General features: G+C 40.5%; 1 protein-coding gene across 1 annotated transcript in view; it reads right to left on the bottom strand.

Moving 5' to 3' along the window:
* The window catches only part of NDRG1 (N-myc downstream regulated 1), a 39,022-nt gene extending 16,105 nt beyond the window's left edge, over nucleotides 1-22,917 (bottom strand). Inside the window, exons 1-3 of the mRNA XM_072328841.1 lie at nucleotides 22,767-22,917; nucleotides 9,730-9,808; nucleotides 7,194-7,229 (exon numbers count right to left, since the gene is read on the bottom strand). Coding sequence (XP_072184942.1) covers nucleotides 7,194-7,229; nucleotides 9,730-9,792 — 99 coding nt within the window. The 5' untranslated portion in view covers nucleotides 9,793-9,808; nucleotides 22,767-22,917. The remainder of the gene's footprint in view (nucleotides 1-7,193; nucleotides 7,230-9,729; nucleotides 9,809-22,766) is intronic.
* Between the last annotated feature and the right edge of the window lie 4,383 nt (nucleotides 22,918-27,300).

The following is a 27,300-nucleotide window of genomic DNA, read 5'->3' as shown; positions in this document are numbered from 1 at the left end:
CTGTCAGATTGTAGAAGGGCCCTACTTAACACCCTCATGTTTGCAGCCATGACCATTAGCACAGCTCCTGACCAATCTCAGAGCTGTCCACACCCTCACCGGCCCCAGGACCTCTGCAATTCCCATACCAACACATTCCATGCCATTCCATGCCTCCCCATGGTGCAGGCTCTTTGCTAATGTTTTACAGACAGCTGTCATCGATTGCCATTGACAGCCAATGACAGAAGCAGTCACGCTGCTAGCTCAAACTAGATGTTGAGGAAATGACCACAATACAGTCAGCATTAAAAAAATAAAAATAATTAAAAAATAACAATGGCTAACAAGTATGGCCAGAAGCATTTGCAATGGTGCCAGTTTCCAAAACACTTCTGTTTTCTAGGAAAATTATTGTAACTGAGCGAATAAGTAATATTCCCCTAAAAAGCACTCTACTAAATAGCTTGCATTCACCATAAAGACTTATCACACTGCAGGGCCTTGTGATCAGAGCAGCTTTCTGCAATAAACACTACAGCTATGCGAGTTAGCTTTATGACTTGCTATTGCTTAAATCTAAGCACAAATCATAGAATCATAGAATCATAGAATTACCCAGGTTGGAAAAGACCTTGAAGATCATCAAGTCCAACCGCAGCCTAACCAGTACCCCATCTCTAAAAAAAAATGAAGTTTGCAACAGAGTAATATGGCTACAGCAATGCTGTGGTGATTATCACAGGATCAACCTTAAACAGCCCATGGCTATTATCCAACATAACAGGATTTTGTACTATTTAATGAGTTTAAAACACCTTTATTATCAAATCAGAGACCCCTTCATTACCATCTCATTTGCTAGATGTCTATGTTGAATAAATGAATCTTATTGTTTATACCAACATCCTCAATGTATGGAACAGTTTTTGTTTCTTTCACACTTGCACTTAAGATAGACACAACCAATTTGTTAGCTTGACAATGTATGTAAGGGGCGTCACAGTTCTTTTCTATTTACAGTTACTCTCATGGAATCAAAGTGGTATGCAGTTAGTGACCAGCTTCAATATTCAGTAAGAATATTTTCTGCAAAGGATACGGATAGATATCCATGTCATTCAGTTCAGCATACTGCTCCTGCCTGGCTTTATTTACTCTTTGCAACGATGCCCAGAGGCAAAATCCAAGTTAAATTAAATTAAACCTACTACAAATTATGCTGTAGAAATTAGGACCATACAGCCCCTGCAGAAACCACTTCAGAGCAAAATACAAAAGCTTCTGAGATCTGATGAATTACTTCAATCTAAATCATGGCTCAGTAATTTCATATGTGAAATTTACTATTTGTTTTGTTGAATGTAAGGATGCTAAGCAGCACTGTTCCACATTTCACCTATTTTCCTTGCAATTTACATCAGCTTTAAGCTATGATCACACCAACAAATCAAGACCCTCCCTGCCCCCACATACTAGAAGAGTCTCTATGCTGCCTGAACTACACTATGCTGAAACACCACTGTTCAACTTTTCTGCTTCCTTAGAGGTTAATTCCTCTGCATACTCACTGCATTATTTAGCAGGTATGCTGTGTCTTCCACATCCAGTACCATCTTTAGGCAAAACAGGGTGATAAATCCAGCAAGCAGAGAGAGGACAGGAGCTGGTTCCTACTTTCCCCAAGTAGGAAACTGGGTTATATGGAGAGGCTGCTTTTCTGCATAGGCTTATGACACCCACAGTGCCCAGCCGGAAAACCCAGAACAGACTAACTCAGGAGTACGTCATTCTTAAATAGGATTTGCGTCAGGTTTGACCGGGGGATGTGCTTATTCTGTAGAGCTCAGACATCAAAGATGAAGTCTATCACACAATGTGCAAATTGCCAACTTTCAAACCTGGGAACAAGTGATTAGCACAGTATTTTTTGGTGATGTAAGTATAGATTAATTTGAGGTTTCATTAGCTCAAATGCTAAACCACCTCAAACCCATTCTACATAAAATTAGAATCAGGTTCATTTCTATAAGGCAGGAGTAAAGTTTCCACAAAGAACAAAAATAAATCAAAAACTTCACACAAAAGAGAACGATGCTGCACAGCAATGAAGCAAAGTCTGACTTCAAATGTTAAATACGTTTTCCAAAGTGCATAAGCAACACTTACTTAGTCTAAAATATTTCAGTATCACTCATCTGAAAACAAAGTTTCACTTCTGGCAAAAGAAGAGTATTGTAGGGATATTCATTATTTACTTATACAGAAGAGAGATTTGCAATAGCAGTAGATAGCACTTAACAACAATAGTAATTAATGTTTTCTACATTCTGCCTTCCTTCTGCATTTAGATTATTCTCAATAGAGAACAGAAGAATTGATAGGTTGGGAATTTTAGCACCTGTAACGAGTAACACACCTTCAAATGTGAAAGATAATCTCCTCCTCAGTTAGAGAATAACAACATTCTCTATCATCAGGTTTTTATTGCTAGACCTTCTCAACAACAGCCCAGCACACCTTCTTAGGAGAGACCACCTTTCATCACTCTTCATTCTTTGAGCAGGACAGGAAAAAATCTGTCTGTGACAAAGCCAGACACTTGAACCTGCCAACCCCACTGACCTCCACTGCTAATTATTCTGAACTAGAATCCTGAGTCTAATTCAAACTCAGTGTCAACCTAAAAATAGCTCAGCGGCAATGGGAGACCATGCATCTAATTACCGGCAAAAGTCACCATCAGTTTAATTATTAGTTTAATTCCTTGTTATATTCACAGGAAGGCTTTTGCAATGCAATAGTAGTAGTGCTGTGCTGTTCTCCTTTAGTGTTAATTCTTAATGAAAAATGCCCACAATTTTCTCCTAAAAAACAATTTAAACTCGTTTCTTCAGTGATGCCAAGCCAACAACTCAACATCCCGATTGATCCTATTAAAGATCAAGAGATTTGTCTACGTGATGTCGGCACGGATGTTTTCAAAAAGCAGAGCACTGAAAACAGATGGCAGCACACCCCAATCAACGTCAACATTGTAGTAAGAGGCTCTTCAACCAACTGATTTGTATTAAAACACTATCTTAGAAAAACATCCAAGGTACACTAATCCGATAGAAGGATAAAGACAAGCATGCCATCTGTTCACATCTCACTTCAACAGAGGTGCAGTCTTTCTTTAAGTACTCTAAAATACACACAAAAATACCTACAATACATGCAATTTAAGACAGACTATCTGGGTTTGCAGGGAGTTGTTCCCTTCTATGGCAGATTTTCTTTTTCTTTGGGTCAAACTGACATTTTTTGATATGCTGTTATGGGTCTATAGGAGGGAGGCAACACTGTAATGCAAGAGAGTTCATTATCTTCGTCCTCTCTCTATCCTGGCAGATAAAGACATAGAATGAGCAACGTTTATGAATTTTTTTTTTCTTTTTTCTTTTTCTTTTTTTTTCTGAATATGCAACCATACCATCTTTGCCATCTAAAAGGGAAAGCCACAGAGACATTGCCCATTTTCCTAAAACAGTGCATTTCCTATTTTAAATAAAACATTGTCTTTCACTTTGATTATTTTAAGGCTTTCAGATATATTTAGTTCCCAGTTGCTGTCTCATGCATTTATTTAATTTATATTATATCTAACTAATTGAATACATTTCCCTTCCCTTATCCCAGAATTGAGGGAAAAATCATCAGACCTCTTTAACAAATTGCTCTGAGACAGTGTATTTTAAGTACATATTACTTAAGAAATTTAATATACTAATACCTGCTTATGCTATTTTTCACTTTTTTCCTTCATATTTTGCAGATGAAAAGCATTTGAGCTTTTAATATGGTATTACAATGTTATGTTTCAAATCCTCCTTACCCTACTTCAGTTATTTTCCCCTTACCTTCTTTTACACTAAAATAATTATTTCAATTCATCCTCTGTTACTCTAAAAACCCAATGCACACTTTTTTCCCTTTTGCTTTTCCTTCTCCTTCGTCCTTTTTCTTTTTATTGGGATGTCTCTTTGAAATCAGCAGTACTACACTCCCCCAGTTTAGATTGTGAGCTGGATGTTTAACATATCACTGACTTTTAGATTTAAAACAAGTGATTCTGCCGAGGTGGAATTCACACCACTTTTCAGCTTGTTTGTATATGAACCTGTTACACAAATAACAATAACTTTGGTACAGGACTGAAGCCGATGAAGTGATAATTCCTCCCTGGGGATTCTTCCTAGTCCAGACAGCACTGAGTGACAATGATCTGTAACTCAACTGTCACCTAACCTATCCTTCATAGATCTAAAAGGAAACCCTCAACTAACAAACTGCCAAGGCCCACAGCTAATGGGAAATGCACACCATCACATCGCGATGCTGATTTGTCTTCCACTGCATGGTGGTGGCTCATTCCCTCTCCCCAGGCAAGAGAAAGGGGTTCTTGCATGCTAGTGAGTTTTCATGCCATGAGCCCTGAATTGCACAGGACAAGTTCTTCTCTGCCACCTACAGCTGCTGCACAGCTTGGAAAGTTTTGCTTCATTATTGAGAAAGCAGTGTTCTGGCAGGCTGCTCACTTCTGAAGTATAGAGCCACAGGAATACATACAGCAGCAGGGAAACAGATATTCCTGGATGCCTGTATTAACAGGTAAAAGAACAGGCCAATTCTCTCAACTGCAAATATAATAAAAGCACATTGGACATTCAGCCAACATAAAGCAGCACAGGGCACGCTGCCCTGCACCAGCTTATCTTGAACTGTGCTAAAATAGGTTTGGCGAGGAACATTCACCTTCTTGGGAGGCATAACTTAACTTACATTTTCAGGTATGCATCACAGGAAAAAATATAGACAGTACGGAGTGGTGGGTGTTCAGAGTTGTCAGTTCTTCTGTTCAACTCTGGCCTTGGACAACTCCCAGTAACTCACAGAATCATTTAATCATCATATACTGAGTTGGAAGGAACCCATAAGGATCATCAAGTCCAGCTTCATTTAGGGCTCTTCTCCAGAGAATAACTACACACAAATCCTGCAATTTAAAGGATGATATTCTACTGTATAGTGGGTCACTTCAAAAATGGAAAGTTTGTCAAAAATAGCCTGTGAAGTAAGAGCCCGATTCTTTCCAAATCGGAGTAGCTAGATGAAATTTCTTCTTGGAACAAATACACATCATGGACAGCCACTACTTTTCACTGACGACAGAAATGAAGTTATTAACTGAGCACTGCATAACTTGTCTGCAAAAGGACAGTGATATAGAGAACTGTCACATCCCTATACAGACACACGGACACTAAAGGAGTGTCTTGCTGAGTCCTGGGATCCTTTCTTAGCTAGATGCATCCTTCTCCCAGACACAGCTCATGGTATGGGTCTCTCACTAAGGGCACATGTGAGTTTCATGGTCAGTTCTGAGTCATCTGGATCCTCCAGAATCTCTTCAATGAATTAAGTCATCAAGGTTCTTAAAACAGCTTCAAAACATCTTTCTTCACAGATCTACCACAAAGGAACTCAAAGACGCATAGGTAGGGTTCTTGTGGTTTTAAGCACCAGAGCAAAGTCTCTGTTCCAGCAGCAGTTCTTAACATAAGGGATTGAGTTTGTTTTCCCACATTTTGCCTCCTTGAACTAGAACAATCAAAGATTAAAGTCTAAGAAAGGAACATCATTAGAAAAAGCAAGAGATGGCAGAACAGGGCTAAATGACAAGAACCACTGCTGTGGATTAGTGACAGTTAATCCAAAACATGGGAAAAAACCCAACAAAATGGCTTAGAGAATTTGATCTTGCAAGTTAAAAACCTATATATACACACTGTTTACAAGCCTAGTAAATTTATTCCAAGAATAGAAATAAAATATGGGTCACTTCTAGATTTTTAATCAAAATGGTGCAGTATTCCTATTCACAGACTTAATCTGGGATTCAGATTTATTTAGAACAAGTGGTCAATCTGGGCCCAAACAACAAGCTCCTCCCATGCTGTGCACAGGCCTGCAGAAAGTCAGATGATGAGAACTTCTACCAAGACTTCAGGCAGTGGATTTCAATGTTAGAAAGCATGAAGGCGAAGATGTGGGACTAACATGAACTACACTCTTGCTAAAAAATTAAGAGCTGCTAAAAGAGGGTGAGGTGTTTGTAATAACTGCCTCCTTTGGTTTCCAGGGAAGTGACAGCAGTGTTTCTGCTGGATTTCTAACCAATTTGCAAAGCACTTAATTAAATATAAAGAAGTGAAAACAAAGTGCAAAATGTTACAGTGTTCAACAGGGTTATTTTTCAAGAACCTCCATTTGCACATACAAGTGACTAAAAAAACTCAATAGCTTCCCTTATTCCTGCATGATCTAACTCTCTCATTAAATACCCTTGACATAAACAAGACACCTGGCAAGCCTCAGTCTCCAACTCATACTCCTTGTCCTCACCGATGGGAACACACTGCTCACTCTTTTTGTTGAGGCAGTTGCACACTCACTGCTCACTCCCAGTCCAACCCAACCTAACTCCAGCACTGATTTCCTTAGTTGTAACTTAAGAGCCATCAAGAACAAAACTCAATCATAATAGCACATGGAAATAAAATAATTCAAAAAAGAAAAAAGTCACCTCTCAAACACACAAGGCATAGGAAAAATGGAAAAATGCCAATGGACCTGGCAGTGTACTTCATGCACAACAGTGCACAGGGTGTAAATGAATATATGGAAAATGCCATCACTCTTGGTACTGACAAAATCTATTGCTTACTGCTTTCCCTTGCTCCCAAGGCTTCACAAGTATTTTGGAAACTTTTAATAGCATAATGGGTTACACCGAGAAGGCCATTTCCTCAGAGGAAATGCACACACACCACTAATGAAAGGAAATTAATTGGGGAAACTGCATATTTGTGTGGGAAGAGTGCGTTTTGCTTTTACTACCACAGCTGAAGAATCTTTCTAATAGGAAGAACAGAACTACTTGAAACTCATTCTTTTGGATGAATTTTTCCCAGCTTTCATTTGAAAAGACCTCCTGCAGTTGCCTTCACAGAATAGAGTATGAGCCCCGTTCAGGCCCTTTCTCACAACTACAGCATTTTTTTATGAGCAGTCACTCGTTTCTGATCCCATTTTTCTGTTTTCTCTTTTACTAAAGGAAAAACAAAACAAAACAACCACACCACCAACAACAGAAGAATAGCTTCACTGACCTGAACATCAAAGTCTGGAAGGAGGCGAGTGATAGCCTGTGAAGAGATTATAGGATATTAAGTCAGGTAACTTTTTCAGTTAGAAGTTCTGCACTTGCATATGCACTGAGACACTGGTTCTGACCCACTGATTCTCCAGTGGAGAGCTCTTTCTCATTCATTTCTTGAATATTGCTGAATGTCCAAATATCCACCCCTGCATCTAACCATTGCTATTACCAACAAGCTCCTCTGTGTCCCCTATATTAGCATCATAAAAATATAAGGGACAGGGAAGTCAAATCTTGGGGGAGAAGTACAGAGATAAAAAGAAAAGTTTAGTAGCCTGACAAGGAGATCATGCAGTCCTAAAATCCTGTGTAAATGAAGGATAGAAGGTATTGGAAGCAATACAACTCTGTCTTGGGTAATACCATCTAGAGGATGGACTTCTAAACTTTTCAGTCCAAACCACAAATGTGATGTAACTCTAAAGCTGTGATCTTTAGGTGACTAGGGTGTGTGATGTGTATGCAGTCAGGTATCTGAAGAGCTGATGAATTTGTGGAAATCAATTTACACCACCCCAAGCCCAAGATTTAAAGTTCACTCATTATAGACTATGTTTTTAAACTTGAACAATCTTTTATCTGTACTGTTGGACTCATGACCTTTTAACACAGCTAATTTCAAACATTCATGTTTCCAAGTGGTCTGTAAACTGAAGGTGTATGCAGACACAGCAACTATCAAGACGGTGTATGAAATAGGGCTCCATCACCACTCAGAAATGAAGAATTGGCTATAGAAAGAAGCGCAGTACACAGTAAGTCAAGATTGGACTTAAGAGAGCATCACCCACTCAACGCCAATCTCCACCACTAGTCCTAGCATGCTGAGTGTTCTCCGAGGCAATCATTTTTCCACTTTCTCTAAATACTATAACAAACTTCCTCTGTCTAGGATAAGGATGGCCTAACAGGTGATCAAACCAGATTAACTCTGCTACTTTCCCCACAAAGACAAAAATTAAGGCAACTGTGAATAAAAGCATACAAGGTTCCTTATCAAAATATCAAATTTTCATCTACATTCTGCAGAAACCCAGGAAGTTCTTCAGTATAAGACATTTCTGAACCTTGCAGCAAAAAACATTTCAGTAACCAGAGAACTTCTGCTTCATTTTGCTGCTACTGAACACTGGCATTAGAAAGGGATCTTAGTTCCTGAAAGCTCTGCTTTCACGCAATGTCCTTGGCACAGGACCTGTGTTTAAAGTTTCTCTAGACATTTCATTACATTCGTAAGTGGAAATAATTTCCTGAAGTGTTTACTCAAAAGGAGGTAGAGAATAAAAAATGAAAGTAGCAGCTAAAGCAATGAGGAATCTCAGTGTAAAACTAGAAGAAAATGTCACCACGTGTCAAGAACGACAGTCACTGGGGAAAGTGAAAGAAAAATCACAGCCTTGATTCAAGAAACAAAGAGGAGAGGTTTGTTTGAATATTCACAGAATGGACTGGGTTGGAAGGGATCTCAAGGATCATGAAGCTCCAACCCCCCCACCAAAGGCAGGGCCACCAACCTCCCCATTTAATACTAGACCAGGCTGCCCAGGGCCCCATCCAACCTGGCCTTGAACACCTCTAGGGATGGGGCATCCACAACCTCTCTGGGCAGCCTGTTCCAGCACCTCACCACTCTCATGGCAAAGAGTTTTTCCCTGACATCCAACCTAAATCTTCCCTCCTTCAACTTAAAACCATTTCCCCTTTTCCTGCTGTTATGTAGCCTTCCAAAGAGTTTACTCCCCTCCTATTTATAGGCTCCCTTCAGGTACTGAAAGGCTGCAATTAGGTAACCCGCAGCCTTCTTTTCTCTAGGCTGAACAAGCCCAGCTTGCTCAGCCTGTCTTCTCAGGGGAGGTGTTCCACCCCTCTGATTATCTTTGTGGCCCTCCTCTGGACCCTTTCCAACAGCTCTCTGACTTTCTTGTACTGCAGGCTCCAGATCTGGACACAGTACTCCAGATGGGGTCTCACAAGGGCAGAGTAGAGAGGGACAATCATCTCCCTGTCCCTGCTGACCACCCCTCTTCCGATGGAGCCCAAGATACCATTTGCTTTCCAAGCTGCAAGAGAATACTGCTGGCACATGTTAAGCTTTTCACCCACCAGGACCCCCAGGTCCTTCTCTGCACTGAGAAGTCAACAGGAATAGGTGGATCTACTTGAGTTTGTCCAATTGGAACTGTTCAAAATAAACCCAGAACTGTAATTATTCAGGAATATATATATATATTTATATATATATTTATTGTGGACATACATGTGTGTGTATATATGTATATACACACACAATAAATCAGCATTAAAGAAAAGCAAAACCAGAGCAATAATTAAAACTCAATTTTGCCTTATTAACAAAAAACACTGTTATTGCACCATCAGTTTCTTGCCTGACTATCCATGCAGCTTGTTAGAATGAAGAATACACACACAGTTGCAAGAGGAACCCAGAAAGACACAAAAGCTTTAAAAATGTTTAAGATAATTACCTCTTCCTTCTCCACCAGAGGTTTCACCTCTGCAAGGTGAGCATCCTGGAACTCTGTTGACATGGTCAGTAGCTGGTATCTGTGAAGATGAAGAAATATTTGTTTTCAGCTTGCATCAAAGATACAGAAGTAAATAAAGGTCCTCCCCCTCCACCACCTCCAATAATCACTGTCTCAGGTTATAGTTTAACACAGCTTTGCAAGAGGGTTATGAATCTCCTGTAAAACATACCCTGGTTTATTTATGTACACACACCCATACAACAGGAGATTAAAGAATGGTTAAGGCTGCAAGATCAAAACAAAGGTTTGGCAGCTTCAGAACAGAGGATGATGAAATAAGTCAGGCAAGGAGCAGCACAGCTGGAGTTGGACTTGATGATGCTTATGGGTCCCTCTGAACCCCAGAACTTGCAGCATTCAGTCGCATGAAAACTCTCATTTCAGACGTGAAAGGAGGCATAACCAAATCTACACAAACATCTTCTCTCAAAGTTAAATTAAACATTATTTTTGTTCAGATGAAGGCTCCTTTTCCAGGAGCTCTGCTTTATGTAAACTAAATTAGATGCTCATAAGCACCATTTTACTCTTTTAGCAAGAGTAAAACTGGAATGGGAACACCTGTTTTGACCTGAACAAACCAAGCAGTACCATGTACTGAGTAAAAACAACATGCTTTTAATTGCACACCAATGCAGCATATGCAATAAAAAGTTTCAAAACCACCATAGGGAAGAATGCTGCATCCTGCTCTAGTAAAGGCACAGCATCACACTGCCCTGCTTAATTGGGCACATAAACTGGAAAAACTCAGTGGAGCCCCAGAGTACATGAGTACTGAGACAAATGGTGCAGCAATATCCTTCTGCAGATGCAACGCACTGTCTGCATATTGACCAGCCTGTACTTCAGTTTGGTGAATATATCAGTCCAAACTGGGAACTAGAAAACAGAATATTTCATTCTCTTCACAGAGATAAAGTGCCAGAGGCTGCTTCCTCTGAAGCCCTGATGAATGACCACAGCAGGAAGCTATGAAATAGCAAACACTGATTGAGAGGGATAATGTCAAATAAATGCTGACATCAACATGCGTGTAAATGACTTCAGATTTTAGGAAACCTTGGAAGCTATACAACTGGATGGAAATTTTGGCGAAGAGTGAATTTTATGTTTAGAGAAGTGCTTCATGGGTATATAACACCACAACTTGAGTCATAGGAGCAAAAGCAGAACTGTTATATACAACCATAGAACCATTTATGTCAGCAGGGGCTTCTAAAGGTCACTCAGAATAACTCCCCTGCAATGAAAAGGAACTCCTACTGCTATAGCAGGTTGCTGGGAGACCCACCCAGCCTTACCTTGAATGGCTGCAGGGATGGGGCATCTACTACCTCTCTGGGCAACCTGTGCCAGTGCTTCACTACCCTTTATCTACCCTTATCTACCTTATCTACCCTTATCTATCACTACCTTATCACTTTATATATATATAAATTCTAAATCTCTTGCTTTAGTTTCCCATTCCCAGTAATCTGTAATCTAAATTTACAACAAGACATCAAAGCAGTCAGAATAGTCAAGACAGAGTTAATTCCCCATCAGTCACAGATTCACCCCTTTTCTCCAGTTTTGGCTGTTAAGGATCTTAATCATAAAGAACACGCAAAATCAAGTTTGCCAAAGTTTCAAGCAACTGAAAGTGATGCTTTAGAAACAGCATTACATATTTTTGAAATCACAGCCATCTGTGCAGTGTGCTATTCTACACAGTTAGCAACTCTGTGTGGCAGAAAAGGAAAATAAAAGCTGAAAATATTTACATGCAATCTGGAAGGCTAGAAGTACAAGGGATTTTCCATGTTTTCTCTACAAGGAGGAAAGTAAGAAGCCAGGCTCCCTGCAGTTTTCCAGTAAGTGGCTCAGGGAACAAAGCCACAGCTAGCGCTCATAGAAGAAAGCTGTTTACCCAGGACAGCTTCAGGTTTTTAGGGAGTCAGAGCACTGACTACAAATGACCAAAAATCTGTGCCAAAAAGAACAACATGGATGTCTTTTATAGCCTTAAAAAACAATCCTGTTTTCATAATAGTTCAAAGTTGTTGCTCTATGTTTCCGAAAGAACCAACATTAGGAAGTGCTGACCAGCAGATTACACTTCTGCCATCAAGTTTGCTGAACAAAAGCCCAATGTGCACCACGTTCTAACTTTTGGAATGATACCAGGCCTTCAAGTCACATTATGTTTTCAAATCTGACATTTACAAGCTCTAGGTTCCCCCGTCTGTATCAGGAATACCTGAAATATTCCAACTAAGGAACAGACGTGATAAGCTGGCACAACACCACATTATTTCTTCCTGAGAGCTGGCAAACAAAGCCCTGCTATCTGAATCCACTGTAAAAACCTTCTAATTTTCCAAAGAGAAAGATGCTGGATTGCATAGAGGTTTGAAAAATCTCTAAAAAGGTGCTTTGTGCTCCCCTCTTATGTGACAGGGTAGCATGAAGCTACTGTAACTGCATAACTTCCCTAAATAACCAGACAGGCATTCTTTTATATCAATTGCAAAAGCACTTGCCTCACAGAAGTATTCATAATACAAAGTTCATTTATATCTGCATGCAGTAGAGTAAAGTTGCCAAGTTGGAGAAAAACAAGTTTTTTTTCACTCCATTTGGCCAACTCAGCCTGCAAAAGGTCCCACGTTCTTCCCTCTTGGACAAGCCACATCCACCCAGCAGACTCCCACTATATCCAGCTGTCAGCTGAATCCACTGCAGATGCACCTTACAGTTTTAAGTTGTAAAGCAATCTTTTTTTTCTTTTCTGAGTAAGAGGAAATAAAGGTTTTCAGCTGGCAAAGCATCCTGGCTTTTCAGAACAGGGATCCCAACAAAGGAGCTAAGAAACTGCACGTCAGCTTATCCATCCTCAGACACCAGCAATGATGCAATCACACATACCAAACCCTACATAATCATAATATACATGGTTTAATTCATTCCAAGAACAGAAATCAAGCAAGTTCCAGTATACCTTGATGAAACAAGGGAAGTAGCTTCTAACTAAAAGAGAGTAGATTTAGAGTGGATATGAGGAATTTATTTATCTTTTTTTTACAATAGGGGTGGCAATTGGAACAGGTTGCCCAGAGAGGTGGTGGGTGTCCTGTTCCTAGAGACACTGAAGAGCAGGCTGAATGGGACTCTGAGCAGCCTGATCTAGCTGTAGGTATCCCTGTTCATTGAAGGGGAATTTGACCAGATGACCTTTAAAGGTACTTTCCAACTCAAATGATGTTATGATTCCATTCTATGGCCCTACCTTGCTTTAAACTTTATTCTGCTGAAGACACCCACAGGGATGTTCAGGTTCATGCCACAGGGTGCACTGTCAAGCAGGCTGGTCCCATGTTCATGAGGGCCTAAGGAAACAACTTCAAGTACTACAGGATTTACCTCTGCACTCAAACCCAACCTTTATTTACACGGTATCATGGAGAACAAAGAACAGGCAAAGACTCCTGGCTAAATGCCTCATAAAGAACGTGATTTCCTCAAAACAGTTTGTTTAAACATTGGCAGTAGATATTATTCTCCTTTTGAGATATAATACTGACATATAAGAAATTAACTTCATCAGAACAGCCTGGCAGCATTTCCACCACAAGATCAGCAAGCAGGAGTGGCAGCAGTCACTTTAAACATGGGACTAAATACTCGTGAGGATTTAATGGCTAAGAGAAAAGGGAGAAGGCCTTGGACACTGAAGATCATGTCTCCCAAGCTCTGGACCTATCACATTCAGGTCAGAAAAATAACCAAGCAGCTCAGAACACTGACAACAAGGCAAAAAAAGTTACTGTGATGTTCGAAGAGCATTTATAACCTTACATATAGCCAAATAGAGCTTTCCCAGTGATTAACTGTGAGCTAGTCTGATTGACTTAAAAGAAAAAATATATATATACATGGTCTCTGTGAGCTGGAGAGGAACTTGGAAAAACAAAAACACAAACATCTGTTACACAGAGACTCATGGACCTCAACTGATAGCAACAGTGTATGGTTATATTCCACAGTGTCTTATATGCAGTTTGCATTTCAGTTATTTCATAACAAATGTTATAAATCTTCCTGTTTATGATTAGCTTGGAAATTAATCATCTTACAAGCATCCAAAAGTGTTCATGCATAAGCATCTGCCCACACTATGCCCTCTTTAAGCTATTCTTTGTTACAGGCGCTGGTGTCACGAGGTCCTTTGTGTACTGTCTGAATTACTGATTTTCTCTGGCATAGTTTCACACAATAAATCAAGAAAAGGTTTTAACAGAAGTGACTCTTTCAGAGCTCTTCCCCTTTTAAAATACATGACTTGGCAGTTACGTATCTAACTAAGCTGAGCAGCAAGTGTCAAAAGTTGAAGACACTCACCTACTTGGGACACGATACTTTTCCTTAGCCTTTGGTTACTACTACATCAGCCTCTTGATTTTCAACTAAATGCTAATAACCAGTTAACTTTTACATCGATTAAACTCTCCTATCAAAATGCACATTTTTTAATAAAATAATATCAGGAATCTGAAGCAATTATACTGCCTCAGAGTGGCAGGGTGCATTCAGGTTCATAGGTATTCTGTGCATCACTGTTACCCTTCTTAAAGCACAGATAATTGCCGACCCTTATGTTTTTTGTTGCTTTTAACCAATTAGGCTTCATTCCCTTCCAACCCCTTTTTGAAGTTACTCCACAATCATGCTTTAGTAGAAAATAAAGCTGAAGTCTGAAAATAAATAAATAAATAAATAGGTTCTTAATAGCATAATGGATCATAACAGCAGTTCTCAAAGCCAAAAATAATTAGGGCTTAAAGTTTTAGACATTCTAAAATTGAGATTTATGTCATGCACTAATCAATCTGATTAGGAAACTGAGATGTTTCAGCCAAAAGCTTGAGTCCCATGCCAAGTAACAGTCGAGTTAAGCCACAAGGATACGACCACAATGATGGTGCCAGTGGTGGGTCTGCTGGGCTCCAGGTGAAGCCCCACAGTGTTCCCTATGGCTTCATCATACCACTGTGGGTATGAAAACAGATCTCAAGGCTCATCTCCAGTCCTTTTGTTCCATCTGTTTCCCTTGTGTGGCTGGCACCAGTGCAGAGTTGTTCTGCTACAATCACTCTGGGATTAGACAGAGCCCTTACACTGCCAATTCCTCAGACCAGGGCCTGGTTCCTCTTCACAAACATGATACACTCTGGCAGCTGAGCACTGGTAGTAACATCAAAGAAAAGGGAACTGAAAGCAAACCCTCTCTCTATTCCACAGATATTGAGTAAATTGGAGAGAACTGTTGCAATACCATTTGCACAATATTCTGCCTGTGGGATGCAATTAAGAATGTTCCTTGGAAGGTCTGGGGTCCAACCATGTTTCTTGGGAGTAAAATGTAACACCACAAAAGGTGGCAGTGCTATCTAAAGTCCATGTCTTCCATTTCTTTTTTTCCTATGCTGAACACCCCTACCTCCTCCACAATATAATGGGCAATAGTTGGCACAGAAATGGAGAGCCTTCAATGTCTTAATGTTTTTGTTGTGATTTTTCCCCCCCTACTTCAGCAATTCCCAATACAATTTAGAGTATAATAACACGAGTCCAGGAAAGATAGACTACAGACCCTGAAATTCATGTTTCTTTAGCATCTGAAACTGGTGGAAATCTTAGTGGAAAATAAAGTCTCCAATAATATCATTCCAAAAAGCTTAGAAATCCTCATGCTTTTAATATTAGCACCAAATAGTGTTTTTAGCTCCAAACAATACTGTTATCCCCACTCACCTCCTCAAGCAGCCACTGCTCAGTGCTGACATGGCAGCAAGCACTCCTTGCAGAGCACAGCATAGCATTAGAGGAGCACAGGGCCTTGGTGAGAAGAAATTCAATATCTAAGTGGCAGCTGGAATTTACTTAGAAATTCATTATGCCCATTTGTTCTACTGCCAGTTTTGCTTTAAACAACTCCAGGTCATGAGTGGTAGTGCTAAAGAGTGAATAAAAATCAAAGAGCAAGAAGATGTCTTCCAAGCCTTGCTTTCTCACACTACTAGGCCAGCATGTCTCTTCTCACTGTCACAGCACTCCTAGAATCCTCTCAGCATTCTTCCCCACACCCTCCCTTGAACTGAGGGCAAACAGAAAGGTCTTAAGCAAAGATTAAACTAAAAATTAAGGGCAAAGTACAAACCCTGACACCTGAGCAATATCTGGGCTTTGGAGGTGGATTCAAAAAATGAATACTGCAAAGACATATTTAGCATTTCATTGCATGGAAGGAGATTGGCTTCTGCCACAAAGATTGCAGTCTAAACAGACAAGAAACAAGCTATTGTTTCTGCAGCTCACCAGTGTCAGGCTATGCTCCCCACCCCCTCCTATTTTCAATCTGCCATGCTTTAATAGTTCATAGCTTCTGCCCAGCTGCAACTACTTCAAAAAGTGGGTGGTTCTGTGCAAGTTAGATGCAAAAACATGATGAGATTATTCCAGAAGGGACATGCTCATGGTATACTCAGAGATGAAGAATGCTATTGGACTCTAAGCTTCACCCTTACAAACACATAATAATTTCTTTTTATTTTGCATTTTCATGTTGATGTTGCAAATACAAGTAATCAAATTACAAAACAACATGACAAAAGTTGCTGATGTGTTTCAATTTACATTTATTCATTAGGTCATACTATATGGGTTACAGCTTCTGAGTTCATAGACTACTTGTTCTACCAGCTATTAAAATTGCTTGCTCATTGCTATTATAAGTTCTCTATAATCCTTGCCAAAATGTCTGGGATGAAGTTTTCCATAACAAGTGTCCAATGGTTTCTGTTTGTTTTTAAGTATAATTTATAGATATCATTTGTTCCTGCAAGCTTTCAGTCCCCTTTTCTGGAAAGAACTTCAGCATTCTTGAACTTAACCAGGACTGGAACTTTACACAAATGGTCATTGTGTTAAGGACACAACGTTCATTCTTCCCAGGGAATTCCCATTATAAAGTTACTCAAACTTAAGCATTAGTACATGCTGAACTACTCAGGGCAAGAATTGGGTAACAGCAATATTGTCTACAAGCATCAACATCTACAGATACAAAATAATCTTCCTAAGGGCTGAACATACCATTGTCTGTATCATAAGGTAAGAGGTCAGTGGGTTAGTATCAAAGTTAACACCATCAAGTGCTCCATGTTTCTTACAATAAGAACTTCCAAATTCCATCAAGGTGATGAGAAAGCAATTTTTTATCCTCAGATGATGTTTTGCAATACCTTATCCATCCACACTCCAGGTCAACATCTCTTGCATCAAGTAGTGAAAACAAGTTATCACTTTCCAGACCTTCTTTATAAGAGAGGCTGGGGTTACTCAGGCACAGGTTGCAATTCATAATTGGGATTTTACACTGTCATGGTATGCACATACACACAACATAAAATAAATGCAATATGTTCCATGAGGGAGAAAAAACGTGATGTTTTTAAATAAAATACTTTTTAAACACATCAAAATACAAGGGGTCATCACTAAACACAGCAATGCCTGTATTTCACAGAATAATCACATACTCTAATATGGTTCCAATTTGCCAAAGGATATAAATGCATCCTAAAATTTAGTGGGGAAATGTTACATACAATACATAGAAAGTATATTTAGAGCACTCAATAATCCTAGCAGAAAGAAAATGACATCATTAGCTTGACTAGGTGCACACAAGCTTCCCAAAGGAAGTTAAACCAAAAACTCACAACAAGAGCAATCCTTCCTTCCTCTAATAGTGCATTTCCTGTCTAGATGTCTGCTTACTCTTCTAATGAAGAAGATTTCCTTTAAATGTTTTATTCTACTTTCCTAACTTCTTTTCCATTACACTTTGTGCTTACTATTAAATATATTCCTGTACATAAAGTATATTCCAGATCTTAAGCTTTGAACACCAGTTCTTCCACCAAGCTTGACCTACCTGTAAGGATGACTGTTCACTGCAGGGGAGTTGGATTAGATGAACTTTAAGCATGCCTTCCAACTCAAATGATTCTATGACTATGATCTACAGAATCTTCTTCAGGGACATTACAGTTAATATCCCTATCATTTACTTTTTCTTCCTAAACATCAGAATTCTATAGATAAATAGTCATAAGAGTGGTGAAATGGCAAGAAAAGAAATAATCAAGTAATTAATTCAGTAAATAAATAAATGTCAAACCAAACTAACAATGACAAGAAAACAGCAGGAGAACCTTGAAAGAACATGGGAAAAAAAAATGCTTTAATTAATTAGGTTTTCATGCTGCACTAGCTTCTAAGGTTTGCTCTTTCCATTAAGTTTTACATCACCCATACAGTACTAACAGACTGGTCTTAGGCATGGTAGGAAAGAAGGAACAAGAGCTATACTTTTGATGCTATACTTAGTTCAGAGAGGAAGTGGGCAGTTAAAGGCTCAGAAAAGTACTGAATATCCAATTTTAAAAACAGGACTTGAAAGGGAAGATCTGCATGGATCAACATCCAGCTATAAAGAGGAAAAAAAAAAATGTCAAAGTGACTGACAGATGAAAAAGATATATTAAAATTGCAACAATTAACTGAAAGGAAGTAGCACAAAACCCAAAAGAAACATAGGAAACGTGATCAGCCACACAAAATTAGAGCAGTAAAACTGACATACATCCTGCTTCGTACAAACAGATGTAGCTGCGGAAAATTGCATCAGTACAAGCAGTCCAGTTGTGCATCCACACGCACACCACGGAGCTCTGCTGGATGGAGAACATCCCGTTGACAACAAATTGCTGGGTGCCATCCAAAGACAATACTCCTGTGCCAGTTTGGAAACAAAATAGGCCTGATCCTGCATCAGCCTTTAGCTAAAAGTAAAACTAAACTCGTCTCCCTCATTGTTAACATAGGAGCTTTCACATTTGAGTCTGAAATTTGGGTAATTGCAGGCTTCACTCTCTAAGCACTTTCTGAGTTTAAGTAATGGTACTGATTCCCACAGATGCTCTGAATTGAGTTTAATTATGTCATAATAACACTTTAATGATACATGATCACCTATCTGAGAGAAGCTGTGAATGGTTTGTTACTGCTATTCCAACTCCGCAGTCAAAGGGAATTAACAATAGGGATTATCTCCCGCTGACTGGCTCCACTGAAGTTACCCAGAGCTCTGGAAGTGACATAGATAGGAAAAAACACCACCATTTGAGAGAAACAAGTTCAATAGCCATTGATTTCCAAGGGACCTAACCCAGCTTTTTAATAATCAGTAGCAACACACATTACCGAAACTGAAAACAAGAATTCCATATTAAAAGCCTTTTAAACAGTTTCAGAATATTTCCCATGACTTTCCAGTACTAGAAAGTCATACATTCACCACTTTTCAGGTGCAGTTTTTGACAGATAGAACAGGGGAAACCTGCTGCTTCCTTGATCAGCTGGAGATCCCCAGCAGTCTAGAAACTCCTCCACCAAGAAGGTGACAGGGACAGCACCTTTGTGCATACGTAAATTTACCACTGCTCACCTAAAAGCTGAAGGGCTATCTACATATAACAGCATTTGTTTGGAGAAACAGCATCACTGACAGTACAGTGTGCCCTTCTGCACTTCTGTGAGGATTCTAAGTCAGAAGCAAAGTCTGTCAGCTAGAAGTCTCACTTGGTCTCAAGAATCAACTGAGGGACATGCTTTAGTGGGAAGTATTGGTGATAGGTGGATGGTTGGACTGGATGATTTCAGAGGTCTTTTCCAACCTTGGTGATTCTATGATTTCAGCAATATTCGTATCAAGCAGCTGCTGCACCTGTCATCATCTCCTGGTTCCTGCAGTTTCCCTTCCCAGTAGTCAAATCAGAGCAACAAGAGAAAGTCACTGCTACTGAATACTGCTGGGATTTAACTAATACAGGCCACCACTTTCCCAGGCTGTATTCCCCTGACAGCAAAAGGGCTTTTGCTGCCTTAAGCTTCCAGCTGTATGCGTGATGTAAATGCTGCTGAACTATAATTAGAGTTTGTATTATTTTTTGAGAATTTTACTGTTCTTAGCCATCTTCTTTCCAAAGAACTTCAAGCCATTTTCACCCATCTGTATAATTTCTTTCACTCTGTCCATTTTGAGGCAACAAAAGCAGGAAATATTATGTTTACACTCCACATTTAGTGCAACACAGCTCTAATAAGGTTAAGTGAAAGAACAGTGTTTTCTGTGGGAAGTTCAAAGTTTGCCAAAATCCCTTAAGCTGGCCATGAGAAGATGCATGTTGCACTTCAGGCAAAAAAAAAAAATCATCACTTTGGTTTAATAATTTGAGTCAAATAATTTTTCTCACGTCAGCTCACTGTTAATCCCACCTGAACTGTGAGAACAAATTATTCATCTGGTTTAGAACTATTATTAATGACCAGGCTCCCATGCCAAACTGCTTCTCAAGGTGCACTGTGATATTCCTATGTAACCGTCAAAAGGAAAACTCAAAGTATAGAATAATATTCTCCCTGGGAGCAAAGAAAACTGGGGAATCCTGCTGTTGTCACCAAGCATTCTTCTGATCTACTTAAATAATCTGTCGTGGCTTTAGCATTCCTTTCTGTTTTGGCAAGAACAAAAAAACACCATTGTGCAGGGGAGAAACAACACAACTTAAGGAGGCTTTAGGTGGGGAAGGTGCTGGTTCCCAAACAGCAGCATGTACATGCAGCAGCATTCCCTCAGCAGGGACACCCACATCACTTCTTGTGCTGTTGCCAAATTCCATGGGCACCTAAATGATCGGCATCTCCATCCTGCTGCCACCTGGGGTGAAGTGACCAATGAATGAATGAAGGGTACCAGTATATAGATCTGTTTTCTGAAGAGAAATAAATGAAAAATCCCACTTTGGCAAGATCTCCTACTCCCCCTCCACTAGCTTGTTTTGGATTTTAGGCCAGCTATTTCAGAGGATGCCCAGTCTCAAGGAATTATTTCATCTCTCAGTTCACCTAATATTTTAAGAAAAATTAATGTTTTAAGTGGACTGAGAGATGAAATAATTCCTTGAGATTGGGCATACCCTGAATGTTTTGGTTCAAAGTTTTCAAGTTGAAGCCCAGCCCATTCTGTGTCTGCATAACAGCAGCTCAAGGAACTCACATTCAGAAGTCACAGCCTGCAGTTCCTCAAACTGTTATGCTACAGCATTTGTTCTATCTGTGCTGAAAAATATCAGGTTCAGAAACCATACACCTCCTAAGAAGTCTCTCATCACTACATTAAAAACTGTTTTCACTGTACAAGTGATTTCCAGATAACTCTGTATGTCCAATCACACACCAGTTTCTCCTGAATCCACTGATGAATTATTCTTCTTGAAGGCCCTGGTGCTTATTAGTACTCAGGAGATCATACAAATACTTTGGAAAACCTTATTTTTTGCTGCTTCTACTCCTGTTCTACATTTCATCCACAGTCATTAAGCTCTTGCTGTACACAGGACAGAGTACAGCATTAGCTGCTCGCTGTTGACTTCAGTACATGTGGTAAGAACAGAGTCACTCTATGTCAAACTCTGTTAGACTTTGGTTAAGAAAACACAAGATTTTTAAAAACACGCTCCCAGAGCCAAGTTCAAACTGCACAAACTTAGTGCTGCTGGCCAAAGTTCTGCTGTAAATTATGCCTGTAACAGCCAAGACTAAAAACAGCAAGGCAGGCTTGCACGTGTGGAAGTACCTCATAGCTGTTGTTTAAAGGCTATTTCTATTGCTTTCCCCCCAAATGGTGTGCTTCTCAGCAGCTGTATATTTTTGACACACTCAAGTCCAAAAAAAAATGTGGACAAAAAGTCAGAGGAAGTCAAAGCACTGTGAAACCTAGCAGAGTATCTGGACAGAAAGCTTCAGGTTGTCATTGCCTCTTCCATGCCTCTACTACTGCACTTTCCAGGTCCAAAACACAAGCCTCATTTAAATAGATAAGTCAGAAATAAATAAATAAAGTAAAATCACACAGCTGGTAGATATCTCTACCTGGAGCCTAAAAAGAATCCCCAGTTATTCTGGGGGTGGGGTGCAAAATGGGACATGAAAGGCTTCATAAAACAGTGGGTAAGACGGTAAGCAAGGTGAATTTGCAAGTGTTTCATAGGGAAATCATAAACCATAACTGAATAGAAAGCACTAACCAAAACATCCTCACTGCAGAGTGAAATCTCTTCTTTCACCAGATCCAGTACACAGACTGCCTCCACTACAAAACTACACTAAAGTGCCGTGAACCTGAGAGTGCCTGAAAGGACTTATAATTTATTGCACCCGGCAGACCACAATAAGATGGTAGCCCCACTGAAACCACTGTCAAGGAAATTGTGGATGTCAATCAAGTTTATCATCTGTTGCAAAGACAACATGGAGCTGCGACAGCACAGAGACAAGAGCAACAAGCACCAGTAGTCAACTTCCGTAATAAAGTATGTGCTTTCGCTTCACAGCTGTTTACCAGCCCAGCCCGCTGCTGCCACGGGAGCCTCAGCCGTGACAGCAGCATCCAACAGCTGCCCTTGCCGCTGCTAGGGCTGGGGAACGGCTCAGCTGCCAGCCTGCAGCCCCTGCCACTTCTCCACCTGCTTCGCCAGCAGCTAAAAAACCCTGCTTGGAAGAAGGAGAAAGAAGAAGAGGAAAAAGAAAAGGTGATAAATAAATAAATGAAAAGAAAAAAAGCAGGAAAATTAGAAAGAAGAAAGAAAAAGAAAAAAAAAAAAGATGGGATGATGCAGTGCTAGACCCTCGAATGGACTTGGCTGCAAGGCTCACGAGGGAGGTTATGTGGCTGGATGGTTGGATGGCTAACTGGGATTGATGGATAAACAGACTAACGGCAGGACAGATAGATAGATTAGACTGATAGATAGCTTAGATTGATAGACAGGTAGGTAGGTATAGATAGACGGACCCGCCCCTACCTGCCCCCAAGAGCCGCTCTCCGTACGCTGCCACCGCCGCGCTCCGACCGCCACCCGCCTGCGCCCGCGGGGTGGATTTATAGCCCTCGCCCCGCCCGCCGGGAGGCGCTGCCCTACTCCGCTGCTGTCCGTGCCTTCCCGGCGGCCGCACGGGGCGGGCCGCCACCCGTTTCGGGGCTCCGCCCGCCCGTCCCAGCGTCCTAGTGCCTCCCCCGCCGCCTGTGGATGTCAACACATCGGCTGCCAGATCTGTACCGGGTTCTACATCTCAAGTGGAAGCACTGCCCCTCCACCAATAAGTCGGGTCCCCCCTCATCCGTCGGGTCGTGCAGCCCAGCCGGGAGGAGGCTCGCTTCTACACCTCCCTTCCGGGGAAGATTTGAGTGCAGTGAATGGCTGAGACTTGCCCTGTTTCACGAAGTGTTTACCGTGCTGGGAAAGAGTTTCACACAATTCAATGAGGAGAGGCGAGTTTGCACAAGAGGTTTTCCCAAAGACCTGAAAAGTAGCATTCCTGGGAAAGGCTGAGCAAACGACTGCAATGAGGGGGGGGATCCTGGTACAGTGGGTCAAAATCATGTGTATGTGTGCACTACTATATAAAGATAAGCCTGCTTACCAAATTCTGAATTGTGAAACTAATGCATTAACATGACCGCAAGGACTGAATGCTGCTTTCAGCAGGGACAAAATAACGCCGTCATACATTTCTAATGAAGTTCAGAGGGTGCAGCGGGTGCAACAAGTGCTGTGTGAGTTTCCCAGAGAACAGCTCTTTGGCAAGAAGCGCAGCTAATCGTTTATTCCAAAAAGAGGCCCTAGCCTGCTGAGTGAAAAGTATCTCTATATACACAGATCTGCTGTGTAACCACCCGCAAAGGGGCAGGTTAAACTGTGACAGCCTGCTCTGCTTTTCTGACTTCCTGTAAAGTACACTTAACTCCATATGTGTGATTTCATGTTAACAGCCACACTTCTGTGACAGACTGCTGTGACCCAAACTACTGAAATCCACAGTGTATTTTGATACTCTGTCATGCAGTAACTTGAAGGAGAAATCAGAAATTCCTGATACTCTGAAACTCGGGTAAACTCACAGCCTCTGTTTTCTCAGCTATACAATAACCTTCCTAATTCCAGCCTGTAAAAGCTTACTGCTGTTCAGATGCATATTAGCTTCTCTCCTCCTAACCTGGCTTCTGCACCTGAGTCAAAAGTGCTGACTTTGGAAAAAGAAAACTGGAAATCTCATTCATTTTTTTTCACTGTGAAATAGTGAGACACCATGTTGTGCAGCAGCAACTATGAAATATTAAGTGTTTACTAAATCTAAGTTCTCATCAGGTTTTCTTAACTTTGATTAGTTGATGTGTACAAGGGTGAATAGTGTTTCTAAAACAACAAAAGGGAAGCATTTGTCATTCTGAGACACAGATGGAGCTGCTCTGTGTATGCTTTTTGTTTTGTTTTGTTTTTTTCATCACAAAAGGTCAAACAGTTTTCGTACTCCTTTTAAACTGTGAGGCCAAGAAGCCTATGAAACCATGAAAAATCATTTACAACTGGGACGATTTCAAAGTCTGATCTTCAAAATGAAGTCATCTAATAGCTTGGCTCACTGTTTGTTATGGAAGATATGTCTAGATCAGTGGCTCCTAAAGTTATGGAACAAGTGCTAGAACAAAAAGATGGGCTTGACTAATTTTCCAAGGGATTAATCCTTTCTTCATCTGATCATGAAACAAAATCTCTCGGAAGTATTCAGTCCTTCAGAAAATAGATCTGGGTTGGTGTCTGTGTAGTTTGGCCCACCCTCAAGCAGTTTTTCATTCTGCTGTGCTTGGCTGCTTTCTGGGGAAGGGGCTGAAACTCAAAAGGTTCAAACAGAATGAACCATTTCATATGCAGCAAACACAGACTTCTGCAGTAAAAACACTGCAGTACTGAGATTGGAACAAACTGGAGAGTTGGAATGAAGTGTTTTCTTTTGCTTTGACTTCTTCGGTTTGTTATTTAGATCACATGTATTGTTGGACTCTCAAAAATGCTGGACAGAGAGGTAGAAGCCTCCAGGAGTCAGTGGCTGGGAACATGTGCATCCAGATTGAGACCCCTCACTAGCTCAAGCACAGTTCCTACCTATTCTGCTTGTTTATAATAAGAGAATAGCTGAGAACAGGCTGAGAATAACATAGTGATCCACAGGACCTTTTGAGGGTGGTTGTTGGATTGCAAAATAAAATGATGTTGTTCCAAAACCAAGTTAGGAAGTATTTTACTATGTGAAGATGTAATTGCTGAAGTTTGTACTTGGAGAGCCAAATCCTGCCATGTGCCAGAAAGGAACATAGCTGAAAACTTGGGGAACTTCATTCTCTTGGCTTCAGGCAGTCTATTTAGAAAACAGGGAAAACAGGAATTTCAAGCCTTAATTTGCTAGGGTGGCACTGCTGACAAAGCAGCAGGCAGTGCCTCCGTGAGCATTCAGCCTGTGCTGGGCTGCACGACTGCGCACGCTGCCTTCCCATGGTGGCAGAGCACCATTTGCAGTACGTGCAGAGACTTGCGGACTGGAGGAACCACTGTGCTAGGGAGACAGGCCAGCTGCCAACCACAGGGGCCCACTGAGAAGCTAATGAGTACTTCTACTTTAAATATTATTTTATTTAACAAACCAGCTTTACGCAGCTGGCATGAGCTTAGCTTTTTCAAATGAGCATCTCTGTGGGGAAGGCTGCCCAGCCACTGATTTCCATTCCTTTACCAGCTAACGGGCTGTCACTGCTCTCCAGTTCTGTCTTCCAGTCTAGATGGCAGCATCAGTCTCCCAAGATTTTTAAAAGTAAATAGGCATTGATTTACTGTTTTACTTTGTTCTAGTAAGCTGAGGCTTTGCACACCCAAAGAGATACATGCAAAGAAGGGAAAGGTCATACTTCCATACTTCCATGTTAGAGAAAGATTCTTCAGTATATAATCATATGTGCTGGGCAGAAACCTACTTAAGTCTTCCAATACCTGGAAGTAACAATCTTTCAGAATTTAAAAAGCTCTTTAAAGCTGTTAACTAATCAATGCCTACAAGGCTGCAGGGAAAAGAAGATGGTACGAATGAAGAAGCACTAGATTAGGGACCTGATCATTTACCCACCAAAGGGTAGCAGTTTCATCTGTATTGAGATACTATGGAAAGAGATTTCAATTATTTTACTGTTCTCCTTTCCTTGCTATGACAGCATTAGCACTGGAAATTACTGTGGTTGTGCTGCAGCAGTAAAGAAGGAAAAAGAGTTGAATGAACTTGGAGCAAAACATTATTTTTTTTTAAGAGGTCCCTTTCTGTAGAAAGCTCTATTTACGTTTAAGCAGTGGTAATATTATTAGTCACTGCTAGAGTAACTGGGTGTTCCCTTGTTCTCACTAACAATACAGCTACATGTTTTATGAAAAATACACTTGATGTTTGCTGGTTCATGTAAGAAGAATTCCCTGTGTGACCCATCAAATATCACACCCTATCCACCGGGAATTTTATTCTACTGGAGCTTTTGTTGTCTTTGGATCCTTTTATGATGCTGACATGGAGCCATATGGATCAGTTGTCCTCCAAAAACTATCCAGTGCAGCTTTGAACTGGGGCACTGACCTCAATAAAAATTATAAATAAATAACACAATGGACTACAGATTCACATGCCCTTGTCACAGATTTCCCTGATATCATTCACATCCCCGCATAAGTACTCATTTCCAGTTTGGAAACTACTTTTGGCAGGTTTATCCTTTTCAGTAAGAGCATAGATGTGAGATGACTCATTGGGCTTGCAGTATGAACTTCCTTCCATTTGCAAAGGAAGTAACAGACATATATACATATATATATATATTTATGTTTGTTTAAAAACTAGAGTATTTTTTTTTCCAGGTAATAATTTGATGAATGGAGAGGCTGGTTTTTATTTTGTTTTGATTTGTTTACAAAGCTATGTCCCTTCTGGTGAAGCATTTGGGAGGATTTGGTTGGAACTAGATGATCTTTCATGTCCATTCCAATCCGAGCCGTTCTATGATTGTATGATTTTTTTCTGAAGGGAACATTTTTTGCAGGAAGTTCAGTGGGCTGACACGGCATCTGTGAGCAAAATTCACAGCAGGACTCAGCTGCTGAGTGATGGTCTCAGCCCCAGAATCAGCACTCATGCATTCGGTCCAATGCATTGGAACTACTAAAGTGCCCATGAACTGGGTTTCAGAGGAGTCAAAATGTTGAATGGCAAATATTAAACCTACCCAAGAGAAAGTGCTAATAGAGGCATGGTTTAAAATAGGTTTTATGTTTATTTCACATAAGGTTTTTGGCTCTGAGTCATCTCTGAGAGAAAAATACCTATCATCCATCAGTCAGTGCTTTCTTTATTACTGCCTCATAGTCAATAACCCATGGATAATGCAGGCCAGATACCATACATATGCAGTTGAGTTGGAGCCCAGCCCTTCTGCTTACCAGGAAAAAATCTCAACCACAGCCTACTCAG

This window comes from Excalfactoria chinensis, chromosome 2, assembly GCF_039878825.1.
Source record: "Excalfactoria chinensis isolate bCotChi1 chromosome 2, bCotChi1.hap2, whole genome shotgun sequence".
In the NCBI taxonomy this organism is placed as follows: Eukaryota; Metazoa; Chordata; class Aves; order Galliformes; family Phasianidae; genus Excalfactoria; species Excalfactoria chinensis.
The sequence above is the reverse complement of the archived record's forward strand: the minus strand, read 5'-3'. Positions and strand labels throughout refer to the sequence as shown.